Source organism: Mytilus galloprovincialis, chromosome 4, assembly GCF_965363235.1.
Source record: "Mytilus galloprovincialis chromosome 4, xbMytGall1.hap1.1, whole genome shotgun sequence".
Lineage (NCBI taxonomy): Eukaryota > Metazoa > Mollusca > Bivalvia > Mytilida > Mytilidae > Mytilus > Mytilus galloprovincialis.
Window position 1 is genome coordinate 56,371,776 of NC_134841.1, and position 20,386 is coordinate 56,392,161.

Consider the following 20,386-nt stretch of genomic DNA (forward strand, 5'->3'; position numbering starts at 1 on the left):
AATTTTAGCATTAAATATGATCAAATATAGTGGCAGCCGAGGGGGAAACAAACATTTTTTTTTTCTCAGAATCAAAAACAAATTATTTTTTTCTCCAAAAACTGGAAACAAACTTTTTATTCCAAAAAAATCCATAGCCCCCCCCCCCCCCCCCCAGAAAATCAAATGGTTGCTGCCTTACCATATACCGGGATATACACAATGTATCGTGTTTTCCTAAAGTATGTCGAGAGCTTTGATAACGAATACTCTAAAGATAAAAGCTGATGAGTTCCGAGTAAGGTCATGTGACCTTCGCCATTGGTGTTTGTTGGCAATTGTCATATCTCATTTAAACAGAATTTAAACAATTTTTCAAGATATATTTAGATGTCATGGTTTCCAAAGGTAACATATAATCACATATATTTAATTCTTCCAGTAGTTTACAAATACAAGTTGTCATTAGTAAATAAAATCGAAACTTAGAAGCCGGAAAAAAGTCCCTACTGAGAAAAGAAAACTCCCGAGACAAATTTTTATTTACATTTTTTACATTTTTGTTTTTGATGTAAGGATATAATTAGATATGTAGATATGTACCGCTATGTTTGTTACATAATACTCTAAGAATACTAACACCAATAATATTCAAAGATTCCCTCTTGCATAGAGGATGTACAAGTAAGCAGGCTAAGGTTCTTTTCGTCTGATAACAACTGTCAACACCACTATAATCTTATAATTTTAGAGTTTGCATTCAATGAGTCATGAATACTAGTTATAAATCAATCTCATTATAGAGGTTGGTCTAATTTTAATCAGATACAATGAATATGATAAAGTATAAAATTGAGAATGGAAATGGGGAATGTGTCAAAGAGACAACAACCCTATCAAAGAGCAGACATCAGCCAAGGCCACCAAGGTATCAGGTTCTTTGGCCCTGATTACATGTTCGCCCTAGGTTCGTTCGCACCGAGTTTGTTCGCCCTGATAATCTGTTCACCCTGGGTTCGTTCGCCCTATTTTCATTTATGATATGTATATTATATGTTACATTAATGAAAGAAATATATATTTATATATATAAAATGTATGTACATGTATATCTATTAACAGTTAAATACAGAATATTAATTAAATAATATTCTTGGCTGCATTGTTACACTTTATTTTATAATTACTTTTAATTACTGTTGATTGAATTTGTATTGCTGATTAGGTATGATTTGAAATCTTTGATATCACTGATTGGTATATGAATTGCCTTTGATCATGATCATGTTGATGGATTAATAATGAAAATAACATTTTTCTCAAATAAAATATATATAGTCAGCTTGGATGGGTAAAAACACTGATCAGGGCTCACGCTACCAGGCGACTTGGGCGAAGAAGTCGCTTTCCCGACTGTCACTTCGCTTTCCCCGACCCCCAAAAGCGAAAAAAAGTCGCCCTGTTCTTGACGGTACTCGCTTTCAGTCGCTTCCGTCATCGGACATTTTCAATTTTTACCAAGTTGATGAAACATCAATTTTTTATTGATAATTAAAGAAATTTAGACATAAACGATTCATTATCTTAAGAAAAGAGGTTGAAGCATTGTCTTTGCAGTGCGTAGCAGGTTATTTGATAAAAATACAACTTTTTATCACTTTGACTGTCTTTGTGCAATTCTGCAAGTTCCGGTGCTTGTTACTTGAAAACGTACATCAACCTAAATTTCGGCGGCAAAATAAGTTTGTTACTTCATTTAAACGTGATAAAAGTTGCCTCCAGTAAATGTTTAATCCATTTATTACATAAAAAACGTCATGTTCCTTTCCAAATAACTTGTCAAACATCGTTTATTTTTGTAAATTTTCTTGCATTCGTCCGCCATTGACCGATTTCTAAACTACGGATCTTAACCGGACCAGCTATGACCCAAATCCGTACTTTTACAATAATTACTACGGACACACAGATGGAACAGCTGACAGAAAAATATTGGTCCCAAAGGGAAAAATTACATATTCCACTAGCAGTAAGAGACTTTTGGTTACATCTAATTGATTGGTGTATATAATTCCTTATATTTTTTATGGATTGTTTCAAAGTTGCTTAACTCTGAGACTATTCATTATATTATGGCACAGCTTAATAACTTTTATATTTTTTTATAAGAAACATTGAATTTCATACACAAGATAGATTTGAATTAAATTGTAATTGATACATTATAATTTCTTTACATTTTTTTTTTAAATAAAAAAATATTTTTTTTAGTGCTAGATATTAAATATTTAGTTGTAAGTTTCTCACAAGAACCTAAGTAAAACTTAAACAACTTTAAATTTGAATTGTTACTTTAATTGTATACTCAGATATGAATTGAATAATACAAAAAGAACATTATTTACATATGACCCTTTATACTATAGTAAAATCCAAAAAGAGAAGTCACTTCTCCCTATAATTCTGAAGTAGTGTGAGCCCTGCTGATGTACAAATTGTTAGGCATGAACTTATAACCTAGTAGCAGCTAGCTGTAGACAACATAATACATCGTAAATATTCGGCGAAATTGTAGACCGACTTAAACATATTTAATTAAATACACACAACACAACACTATACTAAAAAATAAAAATCGTAAATATTCGGCGAAATTGTAGACTGACTTCAACATATTCAATTAAATACACACAACACAACACTATAATAAAAAATAAAAATCAGGGCGAACATACCCAGGACAAACAGGTATCAGGGCGAAACTGAACTAGGGCGAACCGAAATCAGGGCGGACGGACCCGGATTCGGCCACCAATGGGTTTTCAATGCAGTGAGAAACCAACGCACCCGAAGTCGAGCTTCAGCTTTCCCCTAAACAAAAATGTAAACCATTTATTTGCAGCAGTCAGCCACCAGAAACAGATTGTAAGCAGGGAATCCAGGTCAATTTGCTCCGATTGCCATTCACTCTAGTACCTATGGGGAACGTATAACAGTGGTATAAGATCAAACACAAAATGAATTACAAGATGTATTTCCACATGTTAGTGTTGTTCCCATGATCGAAATAAGTCGGATATGAGTTGGTTGGGCCGGGCGATGGCGATAATCGATTGGGATTTTGTTCAATCGATTGACGTTACAGTTTCCACGCTTTTAGCGTTTCAACTTCCAGTCTGTTTCCGGTTTGCATTTTATATGCTCAGTCAAACAACTTGTAATGAAAAATATTAGTTGATGACAGTGACAATGTCACACATCCTATAATTAAAAACAAACATAACCAATTTCTTTCTTTATAATTGTGGTAAAAGCTTTGACTATATACAGATATATATACAGATTGATAGAATTTTATTTTAAATAAATATCTTTGCATAAAATACTTTCTTTCAATTCCAGGACTTGTGACTTGAGAGCTTACATTAAATCATTCTGATTTTTAAGACAAAATAATTTCTTTGCTACATGAGAACGTGTAGCAAGTTGCCTTTTATTAATGTTTTATCCATTTGTTGCTTCAAAAACGTCATATTTTTTTCCAAATTGCTTGTCAAACATCGTTTATTTTTGTAAATTTTGCTGGTTTTCCGCCATTTAAATATATATGAATGAGGGATCGGATACAGATCAACTATGTAATAATTCTGCATTGTTGCAATTATAAGTACAGACGCACAAATGACACCATTGATAGAAGAATAATGATCACAAAAGTGAAAAAAAGCATTCTACACAAATTAACAGACATTGATTGGATCCCCTTAGTTTACTGTATATATTTCAATGCAAATGCATTGTTTTATTTTTATACATCCGCAAAAAAAAATTTGTGATCGTATAATAGTATGATGTTGTCATCATCGTCTGCGTCGTCTTCGTCTGAAGACACATTTGGTGTCCTGACAATAACCTTAGTTTAGGTCAAGCGATCTCTATCAAATTTAATAAGAAGGTTCAAAACCACAAAGGAAGATTGGGATTGATTTTTGGGATGATGGTGCCAATCGTTTTGGAAAAAGGGGCACAAAACAAGCATTTATTCCATTTTATTCCTTTCTCAATTTAATTTTTCTACTTTTAGGATATTAACTTGTTATTAGTATTTCAATTGCTCTGAAATTGTACTACAATGTTTAACACCACAAGTAGAAGGTTTGGATTCATTTTGGGGGTTATGGTGCCAACAGTATTAAGGGCCAAAAACTAGCATTTTTGTAGTTTCTGGACAATGACTTGTGTGTTAGTGTATGGATCTCTCTTACATTGTATCACAAGGTTCCATATCACAAAAGCAAGGCTGGGATTCATGCGGGAATAAGGGACCAAAAAAGGGCCAAAAACAAGCATTTTTATGCGACCGCAAAAATTTAAATTTTTTGGTCGTATATTGCTATCACATTGTCGTCGTCATCGTCGTCGTCGTCCAAATACTTTTAGTTTTCGCACTCTAACTTTAGTAAAAGTGAATAGAAATCAATGAAATTTTAACACAAGGTTTATGACCACAAAAGGAAGGTTGGGATTGATTTTGGGAGTTTTGGTCCCAACATTTTAGGAATTAGGGGCCAAAAAGGGCCCAAATAAGCATTTTCTTGGTTTTCGCACTATAACTTTAGTTTAAGTAAATAGAAATCTATGAAATTTTGACACAAGGTTTATGACCACAAAAGGAAGGTTGGGATTGATTTTTGGAGTTGAGGTCACAATAGTTTATGAATTAGGGGCCAAAACGTGGCCCAAATAAGCATTTTCTTGGTTTTTGCACCATAACTTTAGTATAAGTAAATAGAAATCTATGAAATTTAAACACAAGGTTTATGACCATTAAAGGAAGGTTGGGTTTGATTTGGGGGGGTTTTAGTCCTAACAGTTTAGGAATAAGGGGCCCAAAGGGCCAAAATTAAACTTTGTGTGATTTCATCAAAAATTGAATAATTGGGGTTCTTTGATATGCCGTATCTAACTATGTATGTAGATTCTTAATTTTTGGTCCCGTTTTCAAATTGGTCTACATTAAGGTCCAAAGGGTCCAAAATTCAACTTTGTTTGATTTTAACAAAAATTGAATCCTTGGGGTTCTTTGATATGCTGAATTTAAAAATGTACTTAGATTTTTAATTATTGGCCTAGTTTTCAAGTTGGTCCAAATGGGGGTCCAAAATTAAACTTTGTTTGTTTTCATCAAAAATTGAATAATTGGGGTTCTTTGATATGCCAAATCTAACTGTGTATGTAGATTCTTAATTTTTGGTCCTGTTTTCAAATTGGTCTACATTAAGGGCATATCCAACAGTTTATTTTTGACGGTGAGAATTTTTTCCCTTTAAGATATTTTATTCTTCAATTGACAGAGAATCAAATTTTGCCAAAAAAAATATATGTTGTCGATTTCGTTTTTGCAAAAAATGCTGCTGAAAATTGAACATTTTTGCAATTTTGGAGTAAAAACGTTTTTTTATTTAAAAAAATTAAATATGATTTTTTAATCAACATATACTTATATAATTGGGCTCAAATTGAAGCAAAATAATTCAAGATGGTAAGAAAAATCTAACTTTACCCTTTAAAGCATTAATTCTTACTCATATAAAGCCAAAAACGTCATGGTCGACCCAAACAACGGCAAGAAATGAACATTTGAAATGTACATTTTTGATTTTTTTAAATATTTCTAACGGTGTCGATTTGGCCAAAGTAAGATATGTTATTCTTTGAAAAAAATGGAACGTCATAACGTTTTGAAAAATATTTGTCACCATACTCGTTTTTGAAGAAAATTGAGATATATAATATTGTTTACTCAATCCCTCCCGTATGCCTCACAAATTGCGCCAAAAATTAAGACGTTTTCCGAAAATAACGTTATATTTCCCCGCTATTATTTCAAAGGCAGTGCGACGGTGTGGCAGACAAATGTATTTACACTGTCACTTTGTTGGGTAGTTGTCTCGATAGCACTCATATCGCATCTTCTTATTTATAATGGACCAGTATCTGGACGAGATAAAAATTCAGTTAGTTTTACTATTGTGTTCGTCAAAATTGTGAAACCTGGGTGTGAAACATACAAACCGTGGAATTACAAACTATAAAAAATAGTCCCTCTTGTATCTTTTATCCCTCTTTTAAAAAAAACAAAAGTATTACACGTTAGAAATCCGTTTCTGTGTCTCGGTCTATAGTACAAAACAGGGTTAGTTTCATATTATATTTCCATTTGATTTTTTTGTTCTGAATATTCATTTAGTATACCACTTGACGTCCGTCATCCATAATCATTATTTATTTTACCGTTACTTTACAATGGAGCGTTTTGCTTATACTGATTTATATTACACCGTCTATAATTTCACATATCGAAATTAACAAAGAGCACGTGAAATTTTGCAACCAAACACTTGTCTAAAAACTCACTGACTCCGTATTATTTATTCATTTTGCAGTTTCGGGCTTTTTATTCTTTATAGGCTTCTAGCTATAAAAAAAAATCTGTATGTTGACTCTTAGTGTTTTGAATTATATGGATCGCTGGGTTGCTGTCGTATACCTTTAAAATCTTTTTCAAAACAAAAGGATTGATTTGGGTATGGAAATATTCACATCTCTGGACTTCTCCCGTCCGACAGTATATCTTTGCTAAAATTTGGTGCTGCCATTTCGCTGCTCGGATGTATAAATTTGCAGCCTCGTTAAAAATTTTGAGATTTCAAAGATTTGAGTTCTATTTTCTGTTAATATTCTGTATGAGTTTTTTGCCAATTCCCACCGTGCCCTTTCCTTTGATGAAAGAACCCTCCCTTTCCAGACGGCCATAGCAATTCCAATGGTGATTCCGTTATGACGTCGTTGAAACAACGTTAAATTACGGGAAACAATAGACGACGTTTACGTTTGTTATTACCTCCCCTGAAACTGTTGGATATGCCCTTAAGGTCCAAAGGGTCCAAAATTAAATTTAGTTTGATTTTAACAAAAATTAAATCCTTGGGGTTTTTTGATATGCTGAATCTAAAAATGTACTTAGATTTTTAATTATTGGCCTAGTTTTCAAGTTAGTCCAAATTGGGGTCCAAAATTAAACTTTGTTTGTTTTCATCAAAAATTGAATAATTGGGGTTCTTTGATATGCCAAATCTAACTGTGTATGTAGATTCTTAATTTTTGGTCCTGTTTTCAAATTGGTCTACATTAAGGTCCAAAGGGTCCAAAATTAAACTTAGTTTGATTTTAACAAAAATTAAATCCTTGGGGTTCTTTGATATGTTGAATCTAAAAATGCACTTAGATTTTTAATTATTGGCCTAGTTTTCAAGTTAGTCCAAATTGGGGTCCAAAATTAAACTTTGTTTGTTTTCATCAAAAATTGAATAATTGGGGTTCTTTGATATGCCAAATCTAACTGTGTATGTAGATTCTTAATTTTTGGTCCAGTTTTCAAATTGGTCTACATTAAGGTCCAAAGGGTCCAAAATTAAACTAAGTTTGATTTTAACAAAAATTAAATTCTTGGGCTTATTTGATATGCTTTATCTAAATATGTACTTTGATTTTTGATTATGGGCCCAGTTTTCAAGTTGGTCCAAATCAGGATTCCATATCAAGTATTGTGCAATAGCAAGAAATTTTCAATTGCACAGTATTGCACAATAGCAAGAAATATCTAATGGCACAATATTGTGCAATAGCAATTAATTTTCAATTGGAGTTATCTTTCTTTGTATAGAATAGTAGTTGATAATATATGTTGGAAATTTGCCAGACATGACTATGATGTCATTTTCTATTTTTATTTGCCAATAACTTTATGTAAATAACTTCATTGGAAATTTGCCAATATAAAATGTTGCTGATGAAGCTTTTTTTCCTTATCTTATCTAAAATGTTTTTAGATAATGTATGTTGGACATTTGCCAGACATGACTATGATGTCATTTTCTATTTTTATTTGCCAATAACTTTATGTAAATAACTTCATTGGAAATTTTGCCAATATAAAATGTTGCTGATGAAGTTTTTTTTATTGTTTTATACAATAAACAATGTATATTCACTTTTACTACCAACCAATCTTTACCATTCAGTGATAACAAACACTTTATTTTACATTTTAATATTTTATGATGTATTTAAAAGAGTAGTTATTGTTGCAAACTCCATTAGAAATTTGAATTAATATCAGTTTTGGAAAAAGGGAAGCGGGGATGTGAAAAAAAAGGGGGGGGGTTTAAATTTTTCTCATTTCAGATTTCATAAATAAAAAGAAAATTTCTTCAAACATTTTTTTGAGAGGATTAATATTCAACAGCATAGTGAATTGCTCAAAGGCAAAAAAAACCCTTTTAAGTTCATTAAACCACATTCATTCTGTGTCAGAAACCTATGCTGTGTCAACTATTTAATTTTAGATTTTAAAAGTTTGAAGAAGAAATCTTTAATTGATTTGTAAAATCTTGACATTTGTTTTGTGTAAAAAAAAACCATGTAATGTCAAAAATTTGATCACAATCCAAATTCAGAGCTGTATCACGCTTGAATGTTTTGTCCATACTTGCCCCAACTGTTCAGGGTTCGACCTCTGCGGTCGTATAAAGCTGCGCCCTGCGGAGCACCTGGTTGGTAACTTGTACAAAAATCTTCTTCTCTGAAACTACTGGGCCAAATTTAAACTAACTTGGCCACAATCATAATTGTGATATATAGTTTAAAAAATGTGTCCGATGACCCAAACCTACCAAACAAAATAGCGGACATGGCTAAAATTAGAACATAGTGGTTAAACGCAGTTTTTGCTTTATATCTTGAAAATAAGACATTTAGGGCAAATCTTTTAAGATTTAAATGTCCATCAGAATAACCCTATCCCCTCACAAATTTTCAGATGAATCCTACAACCCGTTGTTGAGTTGCTGCCCTAAAATTGGTAATTTTAAGGAAATTTTGCAGTTTTTATACGACCGCAAAATTTGAAAAATTTTTCGTCGTATATTGCTATCACGTTGGCTGCGTCGTCGTCGTCGTCCGAATACTTTTAGTTTTCGCACTCTAAATTTAGTAAAAGTGAATGGAAATCTATGAAATTTTAACACAAGGTTTATGACCACAAAAGGAAGGTTGGTATTGATTTTGGGAGTTTTGGTCCCAACATTTTAGGAATTAGGGGCCAAAAAGGGCCCAAATAAGCATTTTCTTGGTTTTCGCACTATAACTTTAGTTTAAGTTAATAGAAATCTATGAAATTTTGACACAAGGTTGATGACCACAAAAGAACGGTTGGGATTGATTTTGGGAGTTTTGGTTTCAACAGTTTAGGAATTAGGGGCCAAAAAAGGGCCCAAATAAGCATTATTCTTGGTTTTCGCACAATAACTTTAGTTTAAGTAAATAGAAATCAATGAAATTTAAACACAATGTTAATGACTACAAAAGGAAGGTTGGTATTGATTTTGGGAGTTTAGGTCCCAACAGTTTAGGAATTAGGGGCCAAAAAGGGACCCAAATAAGCATTTTTCTTGGTTTTCGCACCATAACGTTACTATAAGTAAATAGAAATCTATGAAATTTAAACACAAGGTTTATGACCATAAAAGGAAGGTTGGTATTGATTTTGGGAGTTTTGGTCCCAACATAATAAGGGGCCCAAAGGGTCCAAAATTAAACTTTGTTTGATTTCATCCAAATTGAATAATTGGGGTTCTTTGATATGCCGAATCTAACTGTCATGACTGTGTATGTAGAATCTTAACTTTTGGTCCCGTTTTCAAATTGGTCTACATTAAGGTCCAAAGGGTCCAAAATTAAACTTAGTTTGATTTTGACAAAAAATGAATCAGTTAGGTTCTTTGATATGCTGAATCTAAAAATGTACTTAGATTCTTGATTATTGGCCCAGTTTTCAAGTTGGTCCAAATCGGGGTCCAAAATTAAACTTTGTTTGATTTCATCAAAAATTGAATAAATGGGGTTCTTTGATATACCAAATCTAAATGTGTATGTAGATTCTTCATTTTTGGTCCTGTTGTCAAATTGGTCTACACTAAAGTCCAAAGGGTCCAAAATAAAACTTAGTCTGATTTTAACAAAAATTGAAATCTTGGGGTTCTTTGATATGCTGAATCCAAAAATGTACTTAGATTTTTTATTATGGGCCCAGTTTTCAAGTTGGTCCAAATCAGGATCTAAAATTATTATATTAAGTATTGTGCAATAGCAAGTCTTTTCAATTGCACAGTATTGCGCAATGGCAAGAAATATCTAATTGCACAATATTGTGAAATAGCAAATTTTTTTTTAATTAGAGTTATCTTTCTTTGTCCAGAATAGTAAACAAGAAATATCTAATTGCAAAGTATTGTGCAATAGCAAGATTTTTTTTTAATTGGAGTTATCTTTCTTTGTCCAGAATCAACTTAAATCTTTGTTATATACAATATACAATGTATATTCACTTTTTACTACCAACTGATAAATTAAAATAATCTTTACCATTCAGTGATAACAAGCAGTTTTTTTACATCTTAATATTTTATGATGTATTTAAATGAGTAGTTATTGTTGCAAACTCCATTAGAAATTTTAATTGAGATTAGTTTTGGAATAAGGGAAAGGGGGATGTGATTAAAAAAATTGGGTTCAATTTTTCTCATTTGAAATTTCATAAATAAAAAAGAAAATTTCTTCAAACATTTTTTTGAGAGGATTAATATTCAACAGCATAGTGAATTGCTCTAAGAGAAAACAAAAATTTTAAGTTCATTAGAACACATTCATTCTGTGTCAGAAACCTATGCTGTGTCAACTATTTAATCATAATCCAAATTTAGAGCTGAATCCAGCTTGAATGTTGTTTCCATACTTGCCCCAACTGTTCAGGGTTCAACCTCTGCGGTCGTATAAAGCTACGCCCTGCGGAGCATCTGGTTGTAACTTGTACAAAAATCTTCTTTTCTAAAACTATGGTCCAAATTTAAACAAACTTGGCCACAGTCATTACTAGGGTGTCTATTTTAAAAAAAGTGTCTAATTACCCCGCCTACCAACCAAGATGGCCGACATCAGTAAATACAGTAACAGGTGAGCGACACAGGCTCTTGAGAGCCTCTAGTTAATTTGAATGTAATCTAAAATTTGATCATAAAGTAATCATGATTACACCTGTTTTTATATGAACGCAAACAAATTTTGCATCATATAATGCTATCATGTTGTCTTTGTCTGCGTCATCGCCTGAAGGTACATTTAGTTTCCGGACAATAACTTTCGTAATAGTAAATAGATCTGTATGAAATTTTAACACAAATTTTGAAACCACAATAGGAAGGTTGGGAATGATTTTGGGGGTTGTGGTGACAACAGTTTAAGAACAAGGGTCCAAAAAGGGGTCAAAATAAGTATTTTTCTAGTTTCCAGACAATTACTTGTGTGTAAGTGTATAGATCTTTCTGAAATTGTACCACAAGGTCTACAAAAAAAGGAAGGTTGGAATTGATTTTGGGGGTTATGACGCAAACTGTTTAGGAATGAGGGGCCAAAAACAATATTTTTTAATAGTATGTATAAATTGCTTATTTCTTGACCAATTTCAATGGGGTTCTTGAATTCTTGGGGTTCTTAAATATGCTGTATCTAACTGTGTATTAAGTTTTTGGAATTTGGTCCACATTTTTAGCTCACCTGGCCTAAAGGGCCAAGTGAGCTTTTCCCATCACCTGACGTCCGGCTTCCGGCGTTGTCCGTCGTCGTTAACTTTTACAAAAATCTTCTCCTCTGAAACTACAAGGCCAAATTTAAACGAACTTGGCCACAATCATCATTGGGGTATCTAGTTTAAAAATTGTGTCCGGTGACCCGCCAAACCAACCAAGATGGCTGCCATGGCTAAAAATAGAACATAGGGATAAAATGCAGCTTTTGGCTTATAACTCAAAAACCAAAGCATTTAGAGCAAATCTGACAGGGGTAAAGTTGTTTATCAGGTCAAGATCTATCTGCCCTGAAATTTTTAGATGAATCAGACAACCCGTTGTTGGGTTGCTGCCCCTAAATTGGTAATTTTAAGGAAATTTTACTGTTTTTGATTATTATCTTGAATACTATTATAGAAGAGATAAACTATAAACAGCAATAATGTTCAGCAGAGTAAGATCTACAAATAAGCCAACATGACCGAAATGGTCATTAGACCCCTTTAGGAGTTATTGCCCTTTATAGTCAATTTTTAACCATTTTTCGTAAATTTAAGTTTTCTTTTACAAAAATCTTCTCCTCTAAAACTACCTGGCCAAATTTAACCAAACTTGGCCACAATCATCATTGGGGTATCTAGTTTAAAAATTGTGTCCAGTGACTCGCCAAACCAACCAAGATGGCTGCCATGGCTAAAAATAGAACATAGGGGTAAAATGCAGTTTTTGGCTTATAACTCAAAAACCAAAGCATTTAGAGCAAATATGACATGGGAGTAAAATTGTTTATCAGGTCAAGATCTATCTGCCCTGAAATTTTCAGATGAATCGGACATTCCGTTGTTGGGTTGCTGCCCCTAAATTGGTAATTTTAAGGAAATTTTACTGTTTTTGGTTTTTATCTTGAATATTATTATAGATAGAGATAAACTGTAAACAGCAATAATGTTCAGCAAAGTAAGATCTACAAATAAGTCAACATGACCAAAATTGTCAGTTAACCCATTAAGGAGTTATTGCCCTTTATAGTCAATTTTTAACCATTTTTCTAAAATTTTAGTATTCTTTTAAAAAATCTTCTCCTCTGAAACTACTTGGCCAAATTTAACCAAACTTAGCCACAATCATCATTTGGGCATCTAGTTTTAAAAATGTGTGGCGTGACCCGCCAACCAACCAAGATGGCCGCCATGGCTAAAAATAGAACATAGGTGTAAAATGTAGATTTTGGCTTAAAACTCAAAAACCAAAGCATTTAGAGCAAATCTGACATGGGGTAAAGTAATATATTAGGTCAAGATCTATCTGCCCTGAAATTTTCAGACAAAACAGACAACCTGTTGTTGGGTTGCTGCCCCAGAATTAGTAATTTTAAGAAAATTTTGCAGTGTTTGGTTATTATCTTGAATATCATAATAGATAGAGATAAACTGTAAACAACAATAATGTTTAGCAAAGTAAGATCTACAAATAAGTCAGCATGACCAAAATTGTCAGTTTACCCCTTAAGGAGTTATTTCCCTTTATAGTCATTTTTTAACAATTTTCATAAACTTTTGTAAATTTTTAGAATATATTTTCCACTGTAATTACTGGGCCAAGTTCATTATAGATAGAGATAATTGTAGCAAGAAGAATGTCCAGTAAAGTAAGATCTACAAACATATCATGATCACCATAACACAATTTTGTCATGAATTTATCTGCGTCCATTGTTTAATATGCACACAGACCAAGGTGAGCGACACAGGCTCTTGAAAGCCTCTAGTTAAATTGGTCCAAGTACATGAGGTCCAAAGGGCCCAAAATTAAACATTTTTGTTTGATTGAATCAAAAAATGAAGTTAGAACTATCGAGGTTCTTTATATGCCAAATCTATCAGTGTATTTAGATTTTTAATTTTGGGTCCTGTTTTTAAATTGGTCTACATTAAGGTCCAAAGGGTCCGAAATAAAACTTAGTTTGATTTTAACAAAAATTGAATTCTTGGGGTTCATTGTATTTATAAAATGTAGTTCACATTCTGTACATACAGCATTTAATGTATCTACGGTATTTCTAGGTAATTAAAGATGTCTGCCATTGACCCAGAAAATGGTGATGTAATAGAAAATCCTGATCCAGAGGCTGACACAGACTTTACAAATTCAGCAGAAGATGAATTTCATTTAGATAGCAATGCTGAGGATGAATTCCATTTAAATAATAACGCTCAGAGTGGTTTTGGAGATATAAATGTTGATGTAAGTCCTGGAGCGGCTGCTGCAGGAAATGAGGAGGGAATAAGTGAATGTGATCATGCTAAACTATGTTTAGACATTGACAATGAACTTCCTTCTTTTGAAAGTGAAAATAGAAATCCTGCAATTCAAACGGGTGAAAAGGAAAGTGATCATGGGGATGCCAATACTGATTGTACAAATGGTGCACTAGAAAAGTATGAGACAGAATCTTCAGTTTCAGAAACGAACCATACAGAAGAAAGCTTAGATGTAGAAGAACACGTTGAAGCTGATACTTGTGACAGTTTTGAAGTACCAGAAGCAGAATTAGGCCATGACATCCCTGAGGCAGAATTGTGTCAGATAACTGAATCTGCTAGGACTGAATCTGAATGTTGTCAAAATAACTCTGACTCTCTTCAGATGAGAGTAAGCATATATGAGGATGATATTTCTGAAGGAGAAGTGTTGGGAGAAAATGAGGCAGAAGAAGTGTTAGACATTGCCCAAGGTTGTAGTTCTGTATACATACCTCAAATATTAAAGTTGACTAAGTCTGAAAGTGTAGAATCATATGAACCAGAATGTGATCAAGAAAGTTCACCTGTGAGTCAAAATAAATGTAATGATGAACCAGAAAACAATGAAAATAGTGCCTGCAGTGAAAATGAATTGACTGAAGGTAGTGAAAAATCTGGCAATATTGAACATATAAAAGTATTAGAAAATAATGAAAGTGCTAATATAGAAGAGGTTGAAGGTTGTTCTAGTCTTGTAACATGTGTAAATGAATGTGTTCAGGAGGATGCTAGCAGCATGTCTAGTCAAAACAATGATAATCAGCTGATAACTAATATGCAAACTTTGTGTGATGAATGTGGAAAAACCGAAAATGACCAAGACAGATTGAAAGAGGGTGAAAGTTCAATTAAAAAATCAGACCCAACAAATCCTGATGTAGTGAACAAGAAGGAGAGTAGTCATCGTAAGGAGGCATTGGACACAGGAAAAAATTGTGAAGATTTAAAAGTTGCGATCTCAGATGATGATTTGTTATCCGAGTTAGATTCTGAGTTAGGAGGTGTCTGTGATAATAATATAGATTCTGTTAACTCTATTTCTTCCAAAAATGGCCAAATAAATGGAGATGTAAAAGTCGAAGAATTGAAATTTAATTCAGCAGAAGGTACATCAGAAAGTTCTAATAAAATTGAAAACAATTCTCCTGATGAAGGTGTGGTTCAAGAGAATGACAATATTAGTGAAGAAGCATGGAAAATGATTCAAGACTTGCAATATAAACTCAGTGTATCTAGGCAGCAACTTCAGAGGCAGGGGAAACATCTTCAAAGGTTTGTATAGTAGTCTATGTATGTTAAAAATTCCTATGGTTAAATTAAATTAAACATATTAAACACAATATCAATGTACACTAATCATAAAAATAAGATGTTGCATGATTGCCATTGAGACAACTCTCCATAATCATGATAATAGACCAAATGACACAGAATAAATTCAACAATAAGCAAAGCCCATATTTTCTATTGGATTTGTATAGTAACTAAGATTGATGCAGACTAAAATCCTTGGCTAATGTATGTTTAATTTGTACTAACAGGATTAACATGTACTTTTGTCCTGCTAGATTCATTATTATCATTAAAACACAAAAAAAATATTTTTAATTTTGTACATGTACAAAATTTTTTTTTTTTTTTTTTTTCAACTTCAGATACTTTATTTCACTATAATAGTTGTTAAACGGATAGTAGCTACGATTTTCATTAAAATTACTTTTTTAATCTATCTGCCGGATTTTGTACAAAAAGTTTAATAAGTATGATTAAAATAACTACTGGTTACTTTCCATTTATCATTTAGAAGCTTTTTAACGTTTAACACCTAAATTTATTTCTTGTCTATAGATAATAATTCGATGTTAAGCCCAACCCTTATTCATATGACCTATGTTGATCTGAACTCTTCAGTTCCCAATGCGCAATCGCACATTGTGCCTCGAAGGGAACTTGTCGAACAGGGGAATGTTATCGCGGAAATGGTACGTGAATTTACAGTTTCTGCGAGAAAAGAAACAAAAAAGAGGTGCAGACAAATTATTGTAAATTAAAAATAAAAAACGGCGATGAGATCGGTAATTAAAATCACTCAAAACACCTGCGACACAGGCTAAGTCAAACAGAATTCTGAGACAGAAGTAGCCGACGATTTGCGTAACTTGTACATTACTTAAATATTCCAGATCACATGAAAATAAATCGCAACGTGCTCATTATTGTCAATAATATGTTTATAAATTTACGGGCAGGAATCTCCCACCTTAGAAGTAATTAGAAATCAACTTCCTACAATTTAGTATTATTCTTCACGTGTATCCTTCATGGAGGCCGATATTCAACACAAACACGTTTATACGTTATCGGCATGGTTTGGTCATACAAATGGAGTAACAACTTAACAAGTGTATAATATCGCCATTGTTGGAGAATCTTGGGTTGTATTGATATGCCGGTTTTTGTTATATTTTTTATTTACAAAATTTGATAAATGGCGTCAAATATGTACGTGTAATATAAAGTAATTATCAAATACTTAAGAAAACAAAAAGCACATATATGTTAATATCTATTTATATCTTGGTTAGCTCACTCGCTGTGTCGGCAAAGTTCGGGAAGTAAACCCGATGCATAATTAATGAGATGAATAGGCACGCAACACGATATGAATTATCAATTATTAACACTTCTGTAGTTTATGAAAACATTCTAGCGATCTTATTGCTTACTTTTAGTACATATCTTTGATTTTTGCAGCTTTAAAACTTGTTCATAATTTTGTCAAAATCGTAGCTACTATCCCATTAACAAATCCCCTTAATGTTACAACAATTGCACTAAGGTTCTGCCCTGTATGGTTAATTACCAATAAAACCAGGGGATTTCATTGGCAAACTTTTTATGATTCTACATAGTATTGCGTGTTAGTTACAATTTACAGAGTAATAGCTGTCTACAAAATGTGTGCATTACTTTACTTAACAATGAAAAAGAAAACGGAACTTTGACCGTTTTTTGTTTAGCTTTTAGTTTCTGATTAATTGAAAGTGAGAGAGCATGGTCAGATCAAGAGGTCAGTATAATCGAATTATGATTATGTACAAAATTATTAACAAAATATTTGTTATATTGTATTCAAAATATCTAGATGAAAAAGATACCAGATAGATATTCAAACTCATATACATGTCATAAGTTGAATATAAACTGACAAGGCCACATGGCTAAGAAAAAAAATTACCAACAGTCAAACAATAGTACTTAAAACACAATGTCATAGAAAACAAAAGACTGAGCAACATGTACCCCACCATAAACTTGGCCATTCTTTTTTATGAAACAAAGCAGAGCCAACCCTTTCATATTGTCTTTTTGGTTTTAATGGAAAATATATACTTAACAAGCATGACAAGTGTAAAGTGTAGAAAAGTGAAATGTTTTTAAAACAATTGCAAGGTGAAAGAGTCTTCAATTATTTTAACACAATTGCAAGATGAAAGAGTCTTCAATTGTTTTAATACAATTTCAAGATGAAAGAGTCATCGCTTTGACACATTCCCCATTTCCTTTCTCATTTTTATTCAACATATTCACTATCTCAAAGATCTGTTGAACAATATAGTACAGTATCCACATCTGATTTACACCACCTCTATATAGCTAGTGTAGGTAGTTTCATAATAACTATGAAGCCCGGCTTTAACTGTCATGACTGTTGATATTAAAAATTGATGTTTATAATTTAAGAAATTTGCAAAAGAAAATAAATTATTTGGTTATTAATTATATAATGGTATCAGCCATGTCAGTTCATGAACATGTATGCTATTTACATATTTTTGCTTTTATGCACATGATATTTATTTACATGTACATCATTGTATACATATAAATACTAATGTGCATACAAATGAACAATGCAATTTTTTTCTTGGAGGAGTGTGTAGCAAAGCTCATGATGCACTTTAAACATGTTAAAAGTATTTATAACATATATACATCATTTGTACATTGTACATGTATACATGTTAGCTGCATTCTTCAAAAGGAGTAGGTCCGGTAAGACCCCTTTTTGGCCCCAAAATATAACAGTTTTATAAAATTGTTAAAATGTAAACTTTTAGTTATTTATTGGACAGTTGAATGCTTCTGCTACATAAATATGGGCTATTTTTGACAATACAATGCACATATATCGGGTTGTAGCACCATTAAGTCATGCTAAATTACTGAAATCTTCAAAATTCTATCATTTTAGTTAAATTTTAGACGGTTTCCTTGTAAAACGAAAGTGGCCGCATTCGTGTTCATCCTTAATATTGAAATGTAAGTGGTATTTTTTGATAATACATAACATATATAAAGGTTGTGGATGAACACGGATGCGGCCACTTTCATTTTTGACAAAAACCATCTGAAAAGTGACGTTTTTTGGCATATTTGACATGTTTGAGAGATTTTTCATATTTGAGCTTGAATCGGATCGTTTTTAATGACTAAATCAGTTAAAATCTTTCACTTATACTAATTAAATCAAGTGAAGTAGACACTTAAGTCTTTAAAAAGTGGTCAAAATCTTTCGTCAGATGAAACTGAAATTTGAGGCCAAAATGAGTCCTTACCGGACCTACTCCTTTATGACCAACACCCTTTCATTTAATCCCCTATTCTAAAAAATGAAGAGAAAACCCTGAAAACATATAGGTTTAAATAATCTACATGTAAATACTTCACTAAATCTAACCTGCTGTTACATTGTACATGTATTTCTCTTTATATTGACAGTAGTATGAAGTACTGCATCAAAAGTTCACTCAATCATTTCAACAGTAATTTATTCTTAAACGTGTTTTCATGTTTGACATATTGTTTTATTTCAATGTGAAAAAGACTTAAAGCAAGACAAATAGACAAATTTAAAGAATAAATGCATACATACATGTATATCCCCTGAAGAAAAACTTATATTTTAATTGTTAATATATTTTATTCATATAATTAAATGATTAACTGATGAAGGAAAGGGTTGAGAGAAAAAAAAATTACTGTTAGTTTTGACATGTACATGCACATGTGTATTAATTAATCTGATGTCGGTACAATAGAAAGAGCGAAATACATGTACAAATGTATGTACATACCATTGTATAGTTACAGTTATTTCCAGGTTATTTTAGATCTACTATTAAAATATTTGAAAAGTCTATAAACTGTAAATGCGGTTAATCCTTTTTATTGACTTATTTTATTACAAACATTTTGTGTTTGTCTACAAATCTATTTAAACAATTTACATAATAGCTCTCATCTGTTGTCCTCAATCAATATTCTAGTTGTTAAAGGTGATTTTCTGATCATTGGTTAAAACAATTCAGATCATTTTGATATACTGTCATGTCTGTCAGGGGTCACCACAATTCAGAACTATAGCATGTTTAGAGTAAAGTGTACTTTAGGGAAAAGTTACTTCTCCTTGGCAGCCAAACAGGGAGAAGAAATTATAAGACCCAACAGGGAGACTTCAGGGTAAATTTCAGGATCTTTATATTACCGTAATGCTTTTTATGAATTGAATATCCCAGCATATATATCATCTTTATAAAAGTTTGTTCTTTTTATGAGCCTTTTGCATGCCAACTGTTAATTACAACGGTGTTATTTACTGGCCATGTTGTCTCTATCTCAGTGAGATGCAATGTAGCAACCCAACAACACAAAAAACCAAATGACAGACATCCATATCTAGACAGATGTTTTTGCACTATGTCAAGATCTCAATCGCCATTTATAAGTTAAGACAAGTATCTATAAATACATTTTGGACATGTATTAAGTTGATGAAATAAAATTATTAATCAACCTTTGCAGAAGTAATGCAGATTATACAGAGCTACACAAGAAGTTAGAAACTGTTACAGAAGAAAGAGACACCTATTTAAAGGCAGTAGAGAGTGCTAGGAACCATAACTCTGATGACCTGTATTTACCACAGATCAAAGAGGTTTGTCTACTGGTACTTCAGAACTATAAGTATCAAGGAATAGTCAAAGAATATATAGGGGTGGTGCGCTCATGCTTCACCAACCTTAAATTTAAACACCACTCTTGGATTTCCATCATCAATCTTGATTATCTCAGGAAAAAAACCTTGAGTTTCTTTTAATCAGTATGATTCTGAAACACTGTCATGAAATGAAAGTTTAAAAGAGCTCGGAGAAATCAAGGATTTGTATAGTTAGATCTAACTATACAAATCCTTGGAGAAATCAACAAAATACAAATAAAATAAAATTCCGCGAAAGTCTATTAATTTTTTTTGCACATTTCAGTCATTTCTAAAACATGACGTCATACAAATGAAACCTCTAAAGTTGAAAGTTTTCTGTTACGTGAACCATCAAAATTCATATGATATTGTATTAA

At 32.3% G+C, this 20,386-nt stretch overlaps 1 protein-coding gene across 2 annotated transcripts in view; it reads left to right on the forward strand.

The window, feature by feature from the left end:
- The first annotated feature begins 286 nt into the window (after positions 1–286).
- LOC143072494 (coiled-coil domain-containing protein 186-like) overlaps positions 287–20,386 on the forward strand; it is a 49,513-nt gene continuing 29,413 nt past the window's right edge. For both annotated transcript variants that reach the window (XM_076247434.1, XM_076247435.1), the window contains exons 1-3: positions 287–387; positions 13,727–15,238; positions 19,832–19,964. In XM_076247434.1, the coding sequence (XP_076103549.1) occupies positions 13,737–15,238; positions 19,832–19,964 (1,635 nt within the window). In that variant the 5' untranslated portion in view covers positions 287–387; positions 13,727–13,736. The remainder of the gene's footprint in view (positions 388–13,726; positions 15,239–19,831; positions 19,965–20,386) is intronic.